The sequence below is a fragment of the Patiria miniata genome, unplaced genomic scaffold (genome assembly GCF_015706575.1).
Source record: "Patiria miniata isolate m_02_andy unplaced genomic scaffold, ASM1570657v1 HiC_scaffold_2, whole genome shotgun sequence".
Lineage (NCBI taxonomy): Eukaryota > Metazoa > Echinodermata > Asteroidea > Valvatida > Asterinidae > Patiria > Patiria miniata.
In genome coordinates this window covers 597894-616489 of record NW_024037058.1, presented here as the reverse complement: position 1 = coordinate 616489, position 18596 = coordinate 597894, and the positions used below count along the sequence as shown (strand labels likewise).

The 18596-nt window shown below is 39.4% G+C and overlaps 1 protein-coding gene across 2 annotated transcripts in view; it reads left to right on the top strand.

The window, feature by feature from the left end:
• Nucleotides 1-1339: 1339 nt before the first annotated feature.
• The window catches only part of LOC119726952 (myosin-16-like), a 34486-nt gene continuing 17229 nt past the window's right edge, over nucleotides 1340-18596 (top strand). The window contains exons 1-12 of one of the 2 annotated variants that reach the window (XM_038198796.1): nucleotides 1340-1478; nucleotides 4626-4725; nucleotides 7111-7316; nucleotides 8467-8596; nucleotides 8983-9111; nucleotides 9308-10827; nucleotides 11215-11443; nucleotides 14633-14722; nucleotides 16016-16135; nucleotides 16569-16712; nucleotides 17272-17361; nucleotides 17766-17994. In XM_038198796.1, the coding sequence (XP_038054724.1) occupies nucleotides 4669-4725; nucleotides 7111-7316; nucleotides 8467-8596; nucleotides 8983-9111; nucleotides 9308-10827; nucleotides 11215-11443; nucleotides 14633-14722; nucleotides 16016-16135; nucleotides 16569-16712; nucleotides 17272-17361; nucleotides 17766-17994 (2944 nt within the window). In that variant the 5' untranslated portion in view covers nucleotides 1340-1478; nucleotides 4626-4668. Of the gene's footprint in view, nucleotides 1484-4625; nucleotides 4726-7110; nucleotides 7317-8466; nucleotides 8597-8982; nucleotides 9112-9307; nucleotides 10828-11214; nucleotides 11444-14632; nucleotides 14723-16015; nucleotides 16136-16568; nucleotides 16713-17271; nucleotides 17362-17765; nucleotides 17995-18596 lie in introns of both variants that reach the window. The other variant, XM_038198795.1, reaches the window with a different exon arrangement.

Below are 18596 nucleotides of genomic sequence, written 5' to 3'. Positions count from 1 at the left end.
CCCTCGAAGATCTCCTCATATAAGAACGAACTTCCAATGGAGCAGGACACCTTCACACCTAATGAGAATGCCACTACACCTGAAAGGCTATACTACTCGCGACTTCCTGATAGGGTGAGGAGAAGAGGCCGCCCTCGCCTCCCTTAAAAAGTTACAATAATTGGATCAAGAGGAATCTGAATCAGAGGGAAATCAACACAAATTCATGGTCATCCCTGACTATCCAAAGCTTGAGAGCGGCTGTCAAATAATGTGGAAGTCGTCATTGTCACTAGCGACCGACAGCATAACGATCATGATTCCTTTACCGTGACGCATACCGCGCCTATGAACTTGGGTAAGCCTCTAAGCTAATATAGACCCGGCAATGTCTATATACGCCGGCCAAATCACGAGTTGCACAAATTCCGGTATAATGGAGCATTTTGAGGGTCGTGAACTTCAGGATTTAAAAGAAAAGAAAAGAAGGGTGGAGGCAGTGCAGAGGACTGTGAGCCCATATTAGTGTAACATTTGGAGTACATTAGGCCCTAATTAAAATTGTTTAATGGAGCGAAATAGGCGTCCGTTTTCAAAATGGCGACGGGCATTTTGAAAAAGGTTCCCCATCCACAACATGGGTAAATAGCGCCACAGTTTCGGACCCAAATGCATCCAAAATGCAGCATACAGAGGCGGCAGTGCCATTGTCTTCAAGTCTCCAATTGAGTCCCGTTATGTAATAATTTGAGTAACCATTTAATGTGTTCTTAATAAGAACACATTCCTCCATGGTATCTACTTCCTTGCTCTGCAGTCTATGCTTTTATGCCGAGCTCGGCGTGCGGAGTTTTGGCCTATTTATTGGGGTGTACCCTTTAACCGTCGATCGTACAAATTCGTACGATATGAATATGCATTTCGAAACTGATTTTTTTAAAACTAAAATACTGGACTACCCTCGTTAACGATAACAATTAAATAAAACAATATAGATAACTAAAAAACCTGACTATAATGATCCCCTTCTCAAAAATACAACTGAGGGCGCACTGATCATTTCCAAAATTCACAGCAATGTCGTTTATTAATTACAAATCGCCTTCCACAAAAATAATATGTACATGCTTTCCTTTACGCAAGATGTTTTTTAATCCTAACTTTGAACTTACAATTATTTAAAACATGCAAAAAATACAAACTTTACGACTCCACCCATTATACATTCGTGCGGCACCCGCCAGCTAGGTTTGTTAGATCATGGAGCTATAGCTCCATGGTTAGATCAATGGTTACAATGCATGCGCTGCACCGGTAGACTAGCCTCCTGCAGACGCGTGTGTACAGCGCCCTCATTCGCCTATCGCGCAAATTTCGAATTTCAAAGAGCTAGCCACCAGCAGCTCGAGCCACAGCTTGCTGCGCGTCCTTCGTTGTTTTTGGTTGTAAAAAAAGTGTGCCGAGTGCCGGTTGTGCCGACTAATATTAGACGATATACAGTACGGTGAGCTTCTTTCTCGTATTTGTAGAAATTTACTAGGCCCTATATAAATACTTAGACCTTCACAAACTATGGAGGGTCGCGGATGCTGGGTTTAATTTGACTGTATAAGAACATGATGAACAAGTGAACTGGGCCCAATTTCATTTTCATCATTGTTCATGATAGCCTAGCCCCATAAATGTGGCCTATTTACTGGACTGCCTCCGTAAACATAGGCCACACATCCACATGTACAAAAATCGTGTCGACGGAGCCAAATTTTGATTTTCACATTTAGGCTTAGTTTGTAGGTTTTTTTTGCTTTAGAAGCATACTCACCCTCTTTATAGGCTAATCAGAAAGTGCTGCCTTTTTCAGATGTATATTTTTCGTGAAATTTCCAGATTCATTTTTACACGTTTGCGTATCAAAATTTCAACATGAAATTTCACAAAAATTAGACATCTGAAAAAGGCAGCACTTTCTGATTAGCCTGTAAAGAGGGTGAGTATGCTTCTAAAGCAAAAAAACCCTACAAAACTAAGCCTAAATGTGAAAATCAAAATTTGGCTCCGTCGACACGATTTTTGTACATGTGGATGTGTGGCCTATGTTTACGGAGGCAGTCCAGTAAATAGGCCACATTTATGGGGCTAATGATAGCCCCACTAGTGTGGCCGTCGGTATGCTGCGCTGAACCTAAGGTTCAGCGCAGCATACCGAGGGCCACACTAGTGGGGCTAACCAGGTGCCATAATTTTACAGGATGTTTTAGACTGTCATTTACCAACATCCTACTAAGGTATTTTGTAAAAAATTGATTGTTTTGTTTTTCGATGTTTGCAAATGTTGTATGTATTCCCTTTAAAGGCCACACTTGGAACATGTACCCGAACATGTATGTAGAACTCTGACAAATTTAAATTTTCACCTATAGGCTATAGGCTTTGTTTGTAGTTTATTTTTGCTTTAGAAAGAAGCATAGCCTACTCATCCTCTTTTTGGCGATCGTGTAGTGTAGGGCCCGGTTCCTATAGTATAAGGGAACAAAATCCACTTTAAAATTATTGGACCTACCAAACTAGTTGGCGACATTCTCAATAAATAGGTATGTCATAGATAGAGGACAGGGTTTTGATTTTTTGAGGGAAATTTAGGGGTAAAATGACGACGACAGCGCAGCGACAACACGCAACCCGAAAAGAAAGATGGCGATCACCACGCGATGTAGGCTACCGTGAGCATGCACGGCGCGCTGAATCGCAAGGCATAAACCGCGCAGGAAAATCGGGATTTCTACCCCAAGAATCTGTTCAAAATTGCAAAACGGGTGTCATTTGAATTGAGAAAAGTCTGCTTTTTATTGTAAAGGTGATTTTTTAGCAATAAAAAACATTTTTGACTCTTATTTGATCAAAACAAAACAGGGGCCCTACACTTCACGATCGCCCTCTTTTTTAATGTTTAAGTAGGCCTAGGATAGATAAAAAAGCTGCATTTTTCAGACGTCTATTTTTCATGCTAATTTCCAGATTCGTTTGCACACATTTGCGCATCAGAAATGTCAACATGATATTACACGACAAAGAAACACCTGAAAATGCAGCACTTTTTTTCTATCCTATATAAAAGAGGGTGAGTATGCTTCTACATGTTCGGTTACATATTCCAAGTGTGGCCTTCATTTACGCAGGTAGTCAGTAAATTGGCCACATTTATTCGGCAACAGTGCTAACTAGCCCAGGTTGGATGTAGGTAGGTTAGGGAGTCAGACCTGGACCGGCTACAGTACTAAGCAAAGATCCTATAGCGCTATAGGCGACCAAAGATCCTATAGCGCCGCTAGCGCTACGCGGTGCTATAGCGTAGGAATCTTTGGCATGTTTGGTGCTAACCAAAGATCCTTGCTTACGATCACCTAGCCCCATAAATGTGGCCAATTTACTGGACTGCTTCCGTAATAATGGCCACAGTTGGAACATGTACCCAAAAGGTAGAACTCTGTCAAGATTTGATTTTCATATTTAGACTTGGCTTGTACCTTGTAGTTTATTTATAATGCTTAAGAAGCATATTTATTTGTGCTTTAAAAGCATACTCACTGCTCACCCTCTTTATCATGTTTATTACTAGTGATAGAAAAAGGTTTGGCATTTCTCAGACGTCTATTTTTCGTGTGATTTCCAGGTTCGTTTCCACACGTTTGCGTATCTACATGTAAATTCTAACACGAAATTACACAAAAATTTGCCGTCTGAAAAATGCTGAACTTTTTTCTATCGCTATAAGAAGGGTGAGTGTGCTTCTAAAGCATAGGCCTAAATAAAGTACAAAGTCTATTATTAAAATCAAAACTTGACAAAGTTCTATATTTTCGGGTGCATGTTTCAAGTGTGGCTTTTATTTACAGAGTTAGTCCGGTAAATTGGCAACATTTATGGGGCTAACGATCACCATTTTGTGCAACCACACTAGCAGAACCATATAGCACAGAATCCTTAGTTACGAGATAAACGCTTGCGCAGAAGCCCAAATTCCTCACTATTATTGGAATGCCAAACTGGCTTACAACATTCTGACAGTTTCAAAAATTAAAGAAACTTATCAATTATTAACAGTCCGGCATCCTGTGCAATCTTGGCACAGCCACAGGCACAGGTGCTGCTTGTCATTTTCAAGAAAAGTGGAATTTTTGTATCAATTTTCCACAATGGTTGGCTGACCAGCGTTGGACAAAAACTGACTTTTTTTCAAGTAGACCTGCTGCCCCCAATTTACCAAATTTTGTAAGTCCACAGTTTGTTTGCAATTGGTTAATATGTATCTGTCATGTCATGCATCATGTCTTCGAACGGGTCCCTCACCTGACAATTCCCTGACGTCTATAAATTGCTCCGCTTCATCTGAAGTTTGGTCAGGGAACCAGACTCCAAGAACTGCATTTTTTTTATTGGTTTCTCCATCATCTTTGATTATTAATATGAACACAAAACTTTAACAGCTATTTGTTACGGCACTTAAGGAGGTAAATTCAACATGTGTAAAGGGCACCCGGCATGTTGCATGCCATTAAACACATCCTCTGTTAGGCCCTTGTATCAATCATGTCGTACTTGCCAATGCTAACATGTAAATCTTGGTCCTGTTGAATTGTCCGTTGCAGAATCCAAATCCATGTAGAGTCGGGTGCATGTAGTTCTTCGATCATGTTTGCTACACCACAAAGACACCAGACAGTTGACAAGGAGAATGTCGGTGCCCAGGTAACTCAACTAATCCTAGATACTGAAACTGTTGTGCTTCCGGCCGCTTAATTTGAACTTCAAATTGTGTCGTAGTTTTACCACTCGTAGTCGGCAGACTTTAAATAGCCAACATCGTACACCAGCATAAAGTACACAGAGTTGCAAAAATATTTGGAGCTGCGTGTTTTGCTGAAGAATTAGCAGACAAGAAAAACACATTTGGGACACATAGTTTAAGACCAATGTAATGATTCAGATGCAGTGTCCTCTTTGACAACTCTAGATACTACATGAATAAACATTCATTGTATAATGCGTGTACCATTGCTTGCCCAGTGACTTCTATTTACACAATTATGTACCATTTTAGTCCTTTTCTTTTTGCCTCTAGACAAACATATTTACGTAAGTCCTAGACTTACAGACTACAGTATATGCATTTAATTGGCTTTTTCGCAATTTGCGAATAAGCCTTTCTTTTTGTTCTGATTTTTTTTTTTGGGGGGGGGTTTCTTCTTTTTGTGCCCAAAATCCCATAGACTTTGTGCACGATTTTAGTACACGCCACTTTTGACATTGAACTTCGTCGTACATCATTCAAATTAAGCATATGCATTGTCCTTGTGGCAAAGTTGTGTCCCGAAGAGTGACGTCATGATTACGTCATCAGGGGCCATGTGACGTCATCACAAACATGCATATTTTGAAGTCCTATATCTACAAAACAGTAAGTCCAATTGTGTTGAAACTTGGTATGTGGGTAGACCGGGATGTGTTATAGATACAAAATAAGGTGACATCATGATGACGTCATCATGCGATTTTATATGAATATTTAAATGTTTGGACCTTTTACCCATATCTCACGAACGCAACATGCAAAATTCACAATTCTTTATGTATTTGGTTCGTTAGGTAATAGGTATTTGCATAAAATTTTGAAAAAATATGTGACGTCATCATGACGTCATCAAAAATGCGGATTTTCAAAACACATATAAGGAAAGGTCCGATCGTCATGAAACTTGGTGGGTAGGTAGATAAGTGTACTAGTATGCAAAGTCCGAAGTGACGTCATGATGACGTCAACATTTGATTTTTTTATGATTTTTTAAATATTTATAATTTTATTCTGCTTCCAAAATTGCACACTTCCTTTCATCGGATTGACTTTAAGCTTGGTTCAAACCAAGACCACAATGACAAAATGTACATTGAGGATGGTTTTCAAGATGACGTCATCGCAGGGCATGTGACGTCATGTGTCAAAGCTTTATTTCAAATCCCATTGACAATGCACATGATTTTTGTACACGCCACTTTTGGCATTGAACTTTGTCATACATCATTCAAACTAAGCATATGCATTGTCCTTATGGCAAAGTTGTGTCCCGAAGAGTGACATCCTGATTACGTAATCATGGGTCACATGACGTCATCACAAATGTGCATATTTTGAAGTCCTATATCTACAGAACGGTAAGTTTGAATGGGTTGAAACTCGGTATGTAGGTAGGCCGGGAAGTGTTATAGGTAAAATTTGAAATGACGTCATGATGACGTCATTGTGCCATTTTATATGTTTTTTTGAATTTTTGGACCTTTAAGCCATATCTCATGAACGCAACATGCAAAATTCAAAATTCTTTTTGTATTTGGTTTGTATGACGTCATCATGACGTCATCAAAAATGCATATAAGGGAAGGTCCGATCGTCATGAAACTTGGTGGGTAGGTAGATCATGGTACTAGTATGCAAAGTCCAAAGTGACGTCACGATGACGTCATCGGTTGATTTTTTATGATTTTTTTATATTTTAAAATTGTATTCTGCTTCCAAAATTGTACCCTTCCTTTCATCGGATTGACTTTAAACTTGGTACAAACCAAAACCACAATGACAAAATGTGCATTGACATGTGTTGTCAAGATGACGTCATCGCAGGGCATGTGACGTCATGTGATAACACTTTATTTTTGGAATTCTAAGCATTTTGAATAACCTTTACTGTATCAAGCACTCTCAAAAGTGACTGCAAAAGGATAAACACAACAGAAAACATTTGTTAAATGCGAAAAAGCCTTATGTTCTGTTCGAACAGACATAGCTCTAGTATTTTTTTTTGTCTGTTAGTTGCTATTTTACGGTATTGTTTTAAGTGGCATGCAAAGTTTTAACTGATATGTCATGTTTAAAAAAAAAAAAAAAAACCATAAACCAAACCCCCAAAACCCCAGAGCCTGAATAGTTTTTCAACACAAGCCCCACAGACGACCATAAATTTTGGTCTTTTAGCAGGTCTGTTGAAGCAAGATATTTTTGTCAACCTTACATTCCAAGTGTAATTTTTGAACTTACACTATAAATGGTATTGAAACTGTTTCCTGACATGTTGCTTGCAGGTGAAGACACCAGGGAAAACCTTGAATCCTCTTGTGACTCCAGTCAGAAAGCCTCTAGCTAGTCTCAACCAAGATGTAACTGCATCCCACAACTACAGATCATCAGCAAAGATGGTGCAGAAGATATGGACCCCTGTCAAACACTGCACCCCTACCAGATTGACATCTGCAAACAAGACTCGAGGAAGACAAAGCAAGAAACACAGGTTTGAAAAGAACAAAAGTACACCTTTGGAGAAATATGTAGCTTTTAGTACATGTAGGCATTGAAATATACCGTTAAAAAAAAAAAAAGTTTATTGAACTCAGTTTAGTTTGGAACCAATCAAGATCAGTACATGTACACCCATACATGCATTATGCATCTTGATCTAGTTTAGCTGGCACCTTTAACAAAACATGTCCAACATGTTTGCTTAGAAAATACTTAACGCAGTTCACATTTGTATGAAGTTGTGGACTTGGCCTGCCAGGATTTTGTAGCCCTTGTTCAATGCATGAAACAGATATAATAACAGTCAGAGACAAAGAAATAACAGGTACAGATTTGATGCGGAGGCTGCTTCTGGAAGGAATAGAGGTGGCTGTCAACAGATGCAAAACAATCTCACTCACAATATCCAAATGTTTACTCCTGTATCCTTTCTAGGAGGTCTTAAATTAGTGGATCAAAGTTACTGTGTACCCAAACAACATACAGATGACGTATCTTTAAAGATTTAGTCCATTATTTGTAATTTGTGCATTTTGTTCGTTTGAAGCAATAAAAGTGTTCAAAATCTAATGAAAGATACTGAACAACTAACCTGACGAAGTTTCAGCTCAGCTTCAGCTGTATATTCCGAGAAAAACAGCATTCTAGGATCTCAATTTCAAATCAAAAGTTTCTGAATCATTTTTGAATTGCAGCTATACGCGATGTCGCGCACTGATCCGACGAATTATAGCAACCGTGTGCGCCTGTGCGTCGTGCCAATGCTTGCGCGCGCTGCGCCAAATAACAAAACGAACTACTAATTTAAATTTTCCTACGGTGCGTCTTAAGATGCACCGTTGGAAAGGCCTTCTTTCGTTGATTACTTCAAAATGAGAGCTTGCCAGAAAGAATAATTTTACAGGGAGTTTAGTCCCCTTACTATCTTTCAACCAACAAGTTTTTCAACAATAATACGCCAGTTACTTTTTCGGATGGCTGTGAATGATGGACTATAGCTTTAAAGTGCCTGATTTGACACAGGTGCCACAAATGCTTAAAATAAACATCCTTTATTTTGATTTACGTGCTCATATTTTTTAAGTCAGTAAGAATTGCTACATTACAGAGGATTGACACTTCTGTAATTGTTTTTTCTTCAGGAAAGGCAAAGATCCATCAGTGGCTTGGTCGTCTTGTAAGAGAACAGCCCTGAGTGTGACCGAAGCTGCTGAGTCTCTCCTCAATCAAGTCCTTCTCAAAGAAATATCTGCTTGCTCTCATCTTCCAAAGGTACATGTACATGTATGTGCACTGTAACTATGTAAGCAAATACATACATTTCAAACAAATCGACATTAGAAAATATTTAAAAACAAAAATAGTGAATATGAAATGAGCACCCTTTAAGTCAAACAACTGTTAAGTCAAACAAAGAATCCATTGCCTTCTGTAGTATAACAATGATATACAACCCTGCTTAACTCAAAACTCTGCTTCAGTCAAATTTTGAACCTGTTCCCTTGAGGTTTGACAACTCGAGATTTCACTGTATTGTTGTGACTTACTAGTCACAAGACATTGACAAAATGATCAATGTGAATGGTAATGCTCCGTGCAAAACCTACAACTTTCATGCTACAAGTAGTTTTTAGAATTGTTGTTGATTTTTTTGTCAGGAAAGTGGCACTGAATGGATGGAACCACTGTCTTCCATATCTGATGGAGATCAGCTGTTGGAACAGACTGTGTCAGGATTGGTAGATAGTGCAATTCATGCTGCCTTACAAGAATTGAGAAATGAGAAGGTAGGAAGAACCTCTTGGCTTTCATCTGTGTCCGATTGTTGTAAGGTGATGTTTGATCCCGCACTTCATGCAGAGGATTTGTGATTTTGGAGTTGGGTTTGCACCGTACAGTAGGAATGTCAGCTGAACATTTTTTTGCAAGCAGGAAACTAAAATGAAAATTGATGAATCTTTGTCCTTGTTACTACTTCAACAGGTGCAAGGAGCAACCTGCTCAATCCCTACAAAGACCAGCAGCACAGAGTCACTGGCTCTAGATCCTGTAACACCAACCACTGATGGCTTGTGGAGTATTGCTCTGGGGCTTGACGAGTCCTACAACAACTCTGGCCAGGGTCAGGACGATACCAGCGTCTTCTTAGAGGACAACCTGTCCGGTATTTCATCTGAATTATCACTGGCGAAGGGAATGGCTGCAGGGTGTAGTCCTGTCATGAAGATCAGTAAGCCATGCTTTACACCTGCTAATCATCATGAGGGTCAGGAAACAAGACTTGCTCCAACTATCCACCAAGACAACATATCTATAGACGCTGATGGAGAAAACAGCAACAATCACATGCGCTCACGTAGATTGGTGCTAGGCTTACCAGGATCTACTCCCATTGCTTCTCATCAGATGATTCAGGGAACTGATTCAGTCCAAAAAGTTGTTCAAAAGCTTGAAATGACAAACATGGCCCTGGTTGAACTTGAACCATTAATGAAAGTGGTACCAGCTGAAATTGCAATCAGGAGTTCATGCACTGTGCCCATTGAACTACCACACACCAGTCATGGTACCAGACCAGATGACAGAGCTAACACTTCTGTTGCCATGACACCGGTCAAGACAATGCAAACTGACCCTATGACTTCTGCCACTAATGTGGCTGGTGTAGCTGTTGGTAGCACGCCAGTCCACTCCAATATAACAGCAATGACGGACAGCTCTGTTGGCGTGACCCCTGTGAAATCTTACAGCATATTCACTGGGACTACTCCTCACAAACCAATCTTAAAGACAGATAGCTGTTTGATGACCACGCCCATTTATGTCTCTAAAGCTTACAATGGAACCACACCCACTGGAATGACTGATGGCGTGACTATGACCAATCCCACCAGTTCAACTGATGCCTGTATCGGAACCACACCTATCAGGCCAGTTGAAGTTCTTAACAAGTCCGTCACAGCGACCCTAAGTCAACTGCCAGATTCTGCTTTCGGAACAGCATCCAAACAATGCAGTGATGCTAACTGTGGGACCACACCTGTTAGAGTGTCCAACACTTCAACTGTTACTACACCCACCGGTCTGATGGATGCCAGTGTTGGAACCACACCCTCTGAATCAGTAGAAATGACAAACAAGTCTGTCATGGTGACGCCCATCAGAATGTCAGATACTATGACTGAAACCACACCAATCCAATCTAGCCATGCCCTCATCGGTACTACCCCAGTTAAATCTGCTGATATTGGTCTGAGTACAGACCCAGCTCTGGTCACTGATTCTTCTACAGGAACCAGTCCAGTACGAGTCACAGAGGTTGGGGTAGGTACAGGTTCATACCAGGCAGTAGATGCCCAGTGTGGATCAACACCTGTTAGAGTTGTTGATATGAAATGTGGAACCAGCCCATCTGCCTCAGTAGATGCAAGCACAGCTGTTACACCCCTTGCTCTCAGTACTGCAGAGACACTGACGTCACCGATTGTTGTACCAGCATTCAAGTAAGTATTACATTCCCTAATCAATGCTTATCAGAAGCCTCTGTATATTGGGCCACATGCTACTTCACATGCTGAAAATAAATCATATAGGCATGATTGCTCACCAAATTGTAATATAGAATTTGAACATCCCTGCCTAAAATGGACCACTTTGTTATATGTAAGCTAAGGTATTCTGATTTGTACCCAAAATAACTGCATTGCTTTCAAAATGAGAATGAACAAATGATAATTTGGCTTAGTGTGATGAAGTGATGTGGTCTCCCAAGAGGACTGCATGTACATGTAGTCCACGCTTTAAATGACAGCTTTTCCTTCCGCAATTCCACAATAAAGGTGTTGAATGTTACAGTCATTAATACCCATTTTTCCATTAAATCTTGACAGATTAGAAGCTGAGAGTCCAAGCCAACTGGATGCTAGCAGTCTGATGAGTCACATGGAGTCAGCATGTATCAGTAATGAACTCCTCCGCCGTGAGATTCAGACAATGAAGACAACCAAAGCTGAGCTACAACACCAACTAGATGGAGCCAGAGAGCAACTTGAACGGAGGGAGGTGGTGGAAAGGCTGGAACAGCTTAATCCGAAGGTTGAATTGCGACAAACTTCAAAGGTATGGCATTGGTGTCTCTCTGTACTTCTGTTCCAAACAAGTAATTTTGCGACACTACGCTCCGTCGAAATATCAATATTACTTGATTACAGTGTGATATTGACATTGTCTATCATTTTTTTAATGAAATTGAAAAATCCAAAATTTGATATGAGTAAATGATATTGGTCAGAAATGTTGGCCGGTGTTTGAGCAAGGTAGGACCACTGGACAAAAACAGTTTTGTCAACAGAAGGCAGTGCAAGAATCTTAAATACAAAATGGTTCCCTTAAAGTGCCAAGTAGGTTGAAACTCGTTATTTTAAGTAAATCACGTCAAAATAGGTGTTTTTCATGATCTTCACTTATACTTGCCCGAAGACATCAACATGTTGGTAGTGTTGACAATCGGTTTTATTTTTACTCCATGGGGCTTTACACTTTGTATAGCTTGAACAAAAGGACCAATCGCGGGACCGACTAAAAATGACAGGAAATTCACGTAGGTCTAATGTATGTGCAATCATTAAGTGCAATTGCAGTTTATCATCTTTGTTTGGCGGGAACCAGTCTATAAGCCTGTTCGATATCCATTTATTTTAAATCGGAATATCATGGAAAAAATATCGGATATCGCAATATTATCGTGATGACGTCATTTTTCCATTCATGGAACAATGGAATAAACAAAAAACACGACCAAAGTCACCATCCACTGCCGTGAAAAATAACCCGATAGTCCCGATGGTCCGAATATGTCCTGAACAAAATCATCAATTTTATTTGAGTACTATTCTCATTTACTTTGCCAATTAAGGAGAAAACAAATTCCACATTCAAATATCGAAAAAATTTACCTTGAAATGTTTGATAAAAATGTGTAAATAGAAATATCTCACAAGGAAAGAACGAAGTACCAGCACGCAATGCACGCCGCACTGATGCCACGTGCAGACCGTGTACAGCCCACACCATTTGCGGTCAAGGGTGTGCTTCCTTGAAAACAATTTACCAGTATTTCCATCCTTTCAAAATTACAAATAACATTTTTTTTATGGAGTCCGAAATATTTTCTTGTTCAGAAAAAGTTCTTCATTGTTACAAACTCACAAAAGTATTTTTTTCTAAAGAATTTATTGATGAAAAACGATGTTAACTCCAAAAAGAGGGTGAAGCACCCCTTTGTAAAAATTAATTCCTTCCAATTTTTTTGAACGAAAGTCACGATTGAACAGTTGGTTTTCGACGTTTTTTGTTGTTAAAATATGAACTGATTTCATAAGTTTGGCACAGTTTTGGCACTAAGCAAGTGTAAGTGCCCGGGTACAGCCACGGCAGAGACGGAACGAGTCAGGAAAATATGTGCAGGAAAATTTGATCTATTTCGCCGGAGTCGTTGGCCCGGCAGCAAATTTTTTTCTCCCAAACGACATCCGCATATACGCTATGGAGTTTTGGACTTTACTTTTCTAAAAACATGAGAAGAAAATCGAAAATATATAAATATATGGAATTCGGACTTTATTTCCCTTTTTGAAAAAACCTCCGAAGCCTCAGGTTAGAAAATTAAAAAAAATCCGGGTGCAAAACCGTGGATTCGAACCCGCAACCTCGCGGTGCAAAATCACAATTTAGTATCGACTGAGCTGTCGCACTGCTCGCCACATTGTGGGGAAACAAAACCATTATATAGTGCGTACGTATCATAAAAGTATTGTAGGAGGCGCTTAACAACCATGTATGCGGATGTCGTTTGGGTCTGCCTGATCTATGGCCTGATGAGGCGCAGGCTGCGCCGCCTGGGAAAAGAAAATTTGTGGGCCCGACGAGGGCTCCCCTGACCGCGCGCCGAAACGAAACATGTTCACTTCTCAACGTCATAATCTACAATTATTTGCGGTGTTTTGTCTGTACAACTTCTCGTTCAACTATTTCTTTCAGAGACTAGTACCTGTGCGGTATCCATGGTGAAATGCCTCTGTTCTGCCTTGCTGAACTTACATACTTCTTCTCCGGAAAAACATGTCTAAAAAATCATCCCAATCGAATCGTTTTGAGAATAAGCAGTGTTCTGTATGAAACATTTCCGTCACAAAACAGGCACCGTATTTTCTTTGCGAAATGTCAGAGACTTTGTTTCCCTTCGGTTAACTTAGACGCACGTGATTACGTTTTCACTTGGTACTTGGGGGCGAAATTGAGAACAATCGGTTAAAAAGATGGTCTGGATTGTGTTGTTTGTATAGCTCCATGTTTGTACTGCCACGTGGAAGACGCAAAATCCAATACACGTGACGTTCGTTAAGTCAGTTGGTTCTGCCCCTTGATAGGTAAGACCTTGCGGTACAATGCGGTAACAGTGAATTTGTGGTTTGCGTTTTTTTATGGGAGCGCTGTAGCGGCTCTATTTAAAGTCCAGTGGTGACTCTAATGGTTACAAAAGTGGTAATTCAAAAGAATATCGCGATATTTTTCGGCATATCGAATTCCATGATGTGCCGATTTTTTTTAAGAGATCGATACGATTTCCGATATAAAAATTAAATCGAAATATCGTGAAAGATCGTCATATAGGCTTACCAGTCTATGAGCTAAGCAAGATATTTTGAGGCGGCTAAACATTTGCGCTGATGTCGCGTTAAAGTCAGAAAAATACTTGGTTTGAAAATGCCTTCTACACTCTTAATCACCAAGGATGTGAAAGGAAGAAATACAAAAGGGGTAATTTCTGATAGTTTTTGAAGTAAAAATGTTGCCGAGATGCATTTTTGGTAAGACAAAATAGGTATGGATGTGTTTTTCACGTACAGGTACTGGTACACAACTCAACTCTTCAAATGTTTTTGAATATTTTCAAATTTTTTTACATACTGCTCCAAGCTTCTCAAGCAGCTTCCACACGAAGAATGCACAAAGTGATGATGTCATATGTGATACAGGAGCAAATTTTTTTACCCGCTGAAACTCTGCAATAAAGTATTTTTAGGTAGATTTTAACCTGCTTTTTTTACAAAGTGATTCAGCCCAATACACAAACTGTATACCTGGTAAGAACTTGCAACATACCAAAAATGTTTGTTTGAAATATTCTTTGATTATAATCCATATTGGTTTAATGATATACATGTACATGTATCGATAATCAAAACTTCTGATATCGACAGGGCTACTAGACAATAGCACTGCCTCTTTCTCGTTACATCTTTTCAGGAGTCGTTACAGACAGAGGTTGATAATCTTCTCCTTCAAGTCGGTGAGCAGATGAATCAACTAGCTTTCCTACAAGAAGCCTTACATCAGGTATTCGCAAGAAATACAATTCAAGACCCTGTCTTCATTTCTCCTATTTTGTCAATTTATTTAAGCTGCCGTTGTAATTATTGACATCAGTGCGTATATACCTGGCCTGCTGCGCATTCCGTGGGCGTCCGTGTTTGACGGTACCATGCGCCACGCTCTGTTGACTGGTTGATAACTGTGAGCTTCTATGCTCTTGATCGTGCGAGAACCAGCAAAAAATCCAAAAGGTGAACCTTGGCCACATCTAGCTGGTTCAAGTCCATCTATGACAAAAACCAAAGAGCAAAATGTTTTTGTATAAAAGATCTACATGTATTTCTCAAAACTAGGGAGAGTTTGGGCTTAGACATGATTATACAAGAACAAAAAGGCATTCATTTTTGTTGTTGGTTAAGTGCAAATCGCATAGCTACTTCAGGCTGTGGTATGCCTGAATCTACCCCATTGAAAAGGAAGTGTGACAGGATTAACTCCCAATAAATAAGAATTTTACTGATACTGGAAATATTTGCGCTTTGTGTCTAGGTTGGCTATAAATTGCTAATTTATCTTGATGAATGTAGCCCGCTAAAGCCTACTCAGGTCAGGCAAACAGCATGGTCTAGCATGAACCTTCTTTTAATAAATGATCAGAATGGTGTACTAATTCCTTGACAAATCGGCAATCATCTGATCATGGGAAATAACAGTCCTTCCTTGAAATTCTCAGGCCCTGGCAATTACTGTTGTTACCGTTAAATGAGTTCCATTGGCATCGCAGTTGAGTTCCGCTTGGCAAATTGTGCTTTGGTTGCATGGTAGATGGTATATCGCTCTCTTTCGCTTCCTCAGTACCGGTACAAGCTGTTAAACGAACAATATCTTTGCTGAACTTGTAAATCAATATTCCATACCTGTCCTTCACACTTTTTGGGACGGACGGAAGCATTTTTGAGGTATTTGCAGATTGTTTTTAAATGTTTTAACAGTTCACCATATTAAACATACATTCCCATCCTTAATTCAGTGACAATTTACCAAAATTATAAAAACCTTGCCTTAAAGGATGAAAGGTTTTAGCTAATAATTGACCTTATCACAGGCCCAAGACCAGAGTATTGTACAGTGTCAGTTAATAATACAGTGCAATATACATGCAAGGGCTAAACATTACGTTCAACTTGTCCCACAAGTTACATGCACACGTATAGGCACACACATTTGCCCATCATCAGGCCATTTAAATGGCTTGAGTTTGGTCATTTTTCCAGTCAATTTACATCCTACATTTTATCAATTTGATTGGACAAACAGAAATCCGCTGAGTTATCAATTGCCAACCAGGATAAGATCAACCTGAGAGATCAGTATCAAAAGGAGATCCACAACCTACAACAGGACCTGTGTATTGCTTATAAACAACAACAGCAAGAAGTAAGTCATTTGTAATGCCATTAAGTAGAAGCAATGTCTTGTTTAAGGGAGTTTGTTAACTCAGAATTGTTTGATTACAGCAAAGGGAAAGGAGGATGGAAAAACATTTTCTAAATTAAAAATACATGTACGTTCATAATTACTACCATAGTGGTGACAGTTATGCTTTATAAAAATGTTTCAAAGTTTGGAAAGCCTATTCCTAAGACTGATGGGCTTGATCTTGACTTTTTGATCCAATACTGTTTCCAATATTAAGCAACTGTCTCATTTATGGAATGACTTCAGCATTTGTTTTTCTTGACCGATGCATCATAACCGTCGCAAACATCCCTTGTCCATTTAAGTGAAAAACAAACCTCTGGAATAGATTATTGATGTAATGCTGTTGTGGTTTGTAATTTGAAGTTGTATTGATTGCCTATCCTTGCAGGTATCTGATCTCCATGCATTTTATGAGCAGAACACCTATGAGCCTCACTACATGAGAGCTAGGGTTACCATTGCTGAGCTCAAGACAGAACTACAAGCTTATACTGACTTGAAAGACACACTGGATAAAGCCGCTGAGATTCAGGTGCTTGACAAGTTGTAATAAAACGGCAATTTGATGGTAACTTGTGTTACATTGGGAGGGGGTCTTCCCTCAACTCTGTGCTGTTATTCTATAAAGTCAAAGCATTTAGGGTAGATTTTTCCTCACATGCATTGTATCTCTTGCAATTAAGTGACTAAACTACTAAAACTATGTCAACAAAATAAAGTTCTATTGGTTGGCCAATACATTTTTATTGGTAACTTGCGTTACAAGAAAAGGACATGGCAATAATGTCAATACCCTTCATTTCCAAGTTTCCTCATACTGCCCACTGATTTAAACATCTTGTTAGTAGCCTCACATCTTTGGGTGTAATTCAGATGCTACCATTTAAGTTAATAAATTATCATAAAATCTCCAGAGTGATACATTTTGGTATCTCACGTTACCATTTTTCCGCCCATCTTTGGTACAAGTCAAAACACAGGAAAGTAATGAATAAAAGACATTTGTGCATGAAATATGAACATTTCTCTCTGCCTTAAAAACAAGTTTTCATAAAATAACTGAGTATTATTTTGTGATTGTTATTCCTTAGGAACAATTTGGATGTATTGAAGAGGCATACAGTCTAGTGAATGCACTCTTCACAAAGACGATGGACAAGAAAGATGAATTGGACAAACAGGTGTGTTTGCATATTCAGAAATCCACACAAATCTGGAAACAAATTACTTGCGCTCTTTTTAATAACTAAAAAGACATTAAAAAATATAATTCTTTCATATGAAAGCATCAGTTGGTTTATTCCCCTTTTCTCTCTATTACACCTGTAATTTAGCTTCCAATTGTTTACATTAGCTCAAGCTGTGATATGACAAATTAAATAATGTACCATACCAGTGTACCGCCTGTCGACAATAATAGATGTTACAATGGTGGTTACAGATACACCCTTTTAAAACCATTCTAAGAGTGTCCATCAAATGAGGGATAAAAACAATTTCCACAAGTGTGAGCATTACAGTTTATACAGTGTGAATCTGGTTTTTGTCTATCGTAACTTTCTTAACCTTACTTTTGTCCTTATAGCAAGTAGCGATGGTTGATGAGATGAATCACACCAAAGCATTGAATGAGCAGCTACAACAGCTGCTAGCAACAGCAAAGGACCAGCAACACTATACACAGACACAGCTACAGGATGCTATCAATGCTGAGAAGGACGCCCTCAAGTGTCAGGGTCAATTACTGGGAGAATTAGACGAGGTCTCACAGACTTCTGATGAGATCAAATCAGAGCTTCAGAATACAAAATTAGGTCAGAAGTAATACTGTGGCTGGATACATATGTTAGGGGCCGTTCAACATTTTGGATGTTTTTAAATTTCGATTTTTTTTTTCCCCGAACTTGTTTTGACCCACCCACCCACCCTGATTTTCGATCTTAAAATTTTGATTTTCCATTCAATAAAAAAAATGGACAAATGTCTAGTTCAGTGACGGCGGAATTCAGCTGCGGTTAGTGTACACAGCACCTTACCAACAACACGGCCCACTGGCATTCCCGTACGTAGGAAATCAACCTGGAACACGTTAAACTTGTCCATTCTAAACGGTGATAATAAGTACATTAGCTGGCTCTAAAAACAATGATTGTTGTCTTGGCGTTAAGAGGTATAATGACTCCAATTATTCATGAAGTTTATTCAGAAGTTTCAGTCGTTTTGGATAGAAAAAAAAGAACTCTCAACTCGCGCTATTCAGACTCATCGACGCTGCCATGTTCATTGGACGCAGATACCATGCATGCGATACATATGCGCATGCAGGTTGCCTAATGTTGAACACAAGTAGGTTTATTTCCTTGTCGCAATTGGTAACCGACGCTCATGGCGTGTATTAAGACACATGAACCTGGTG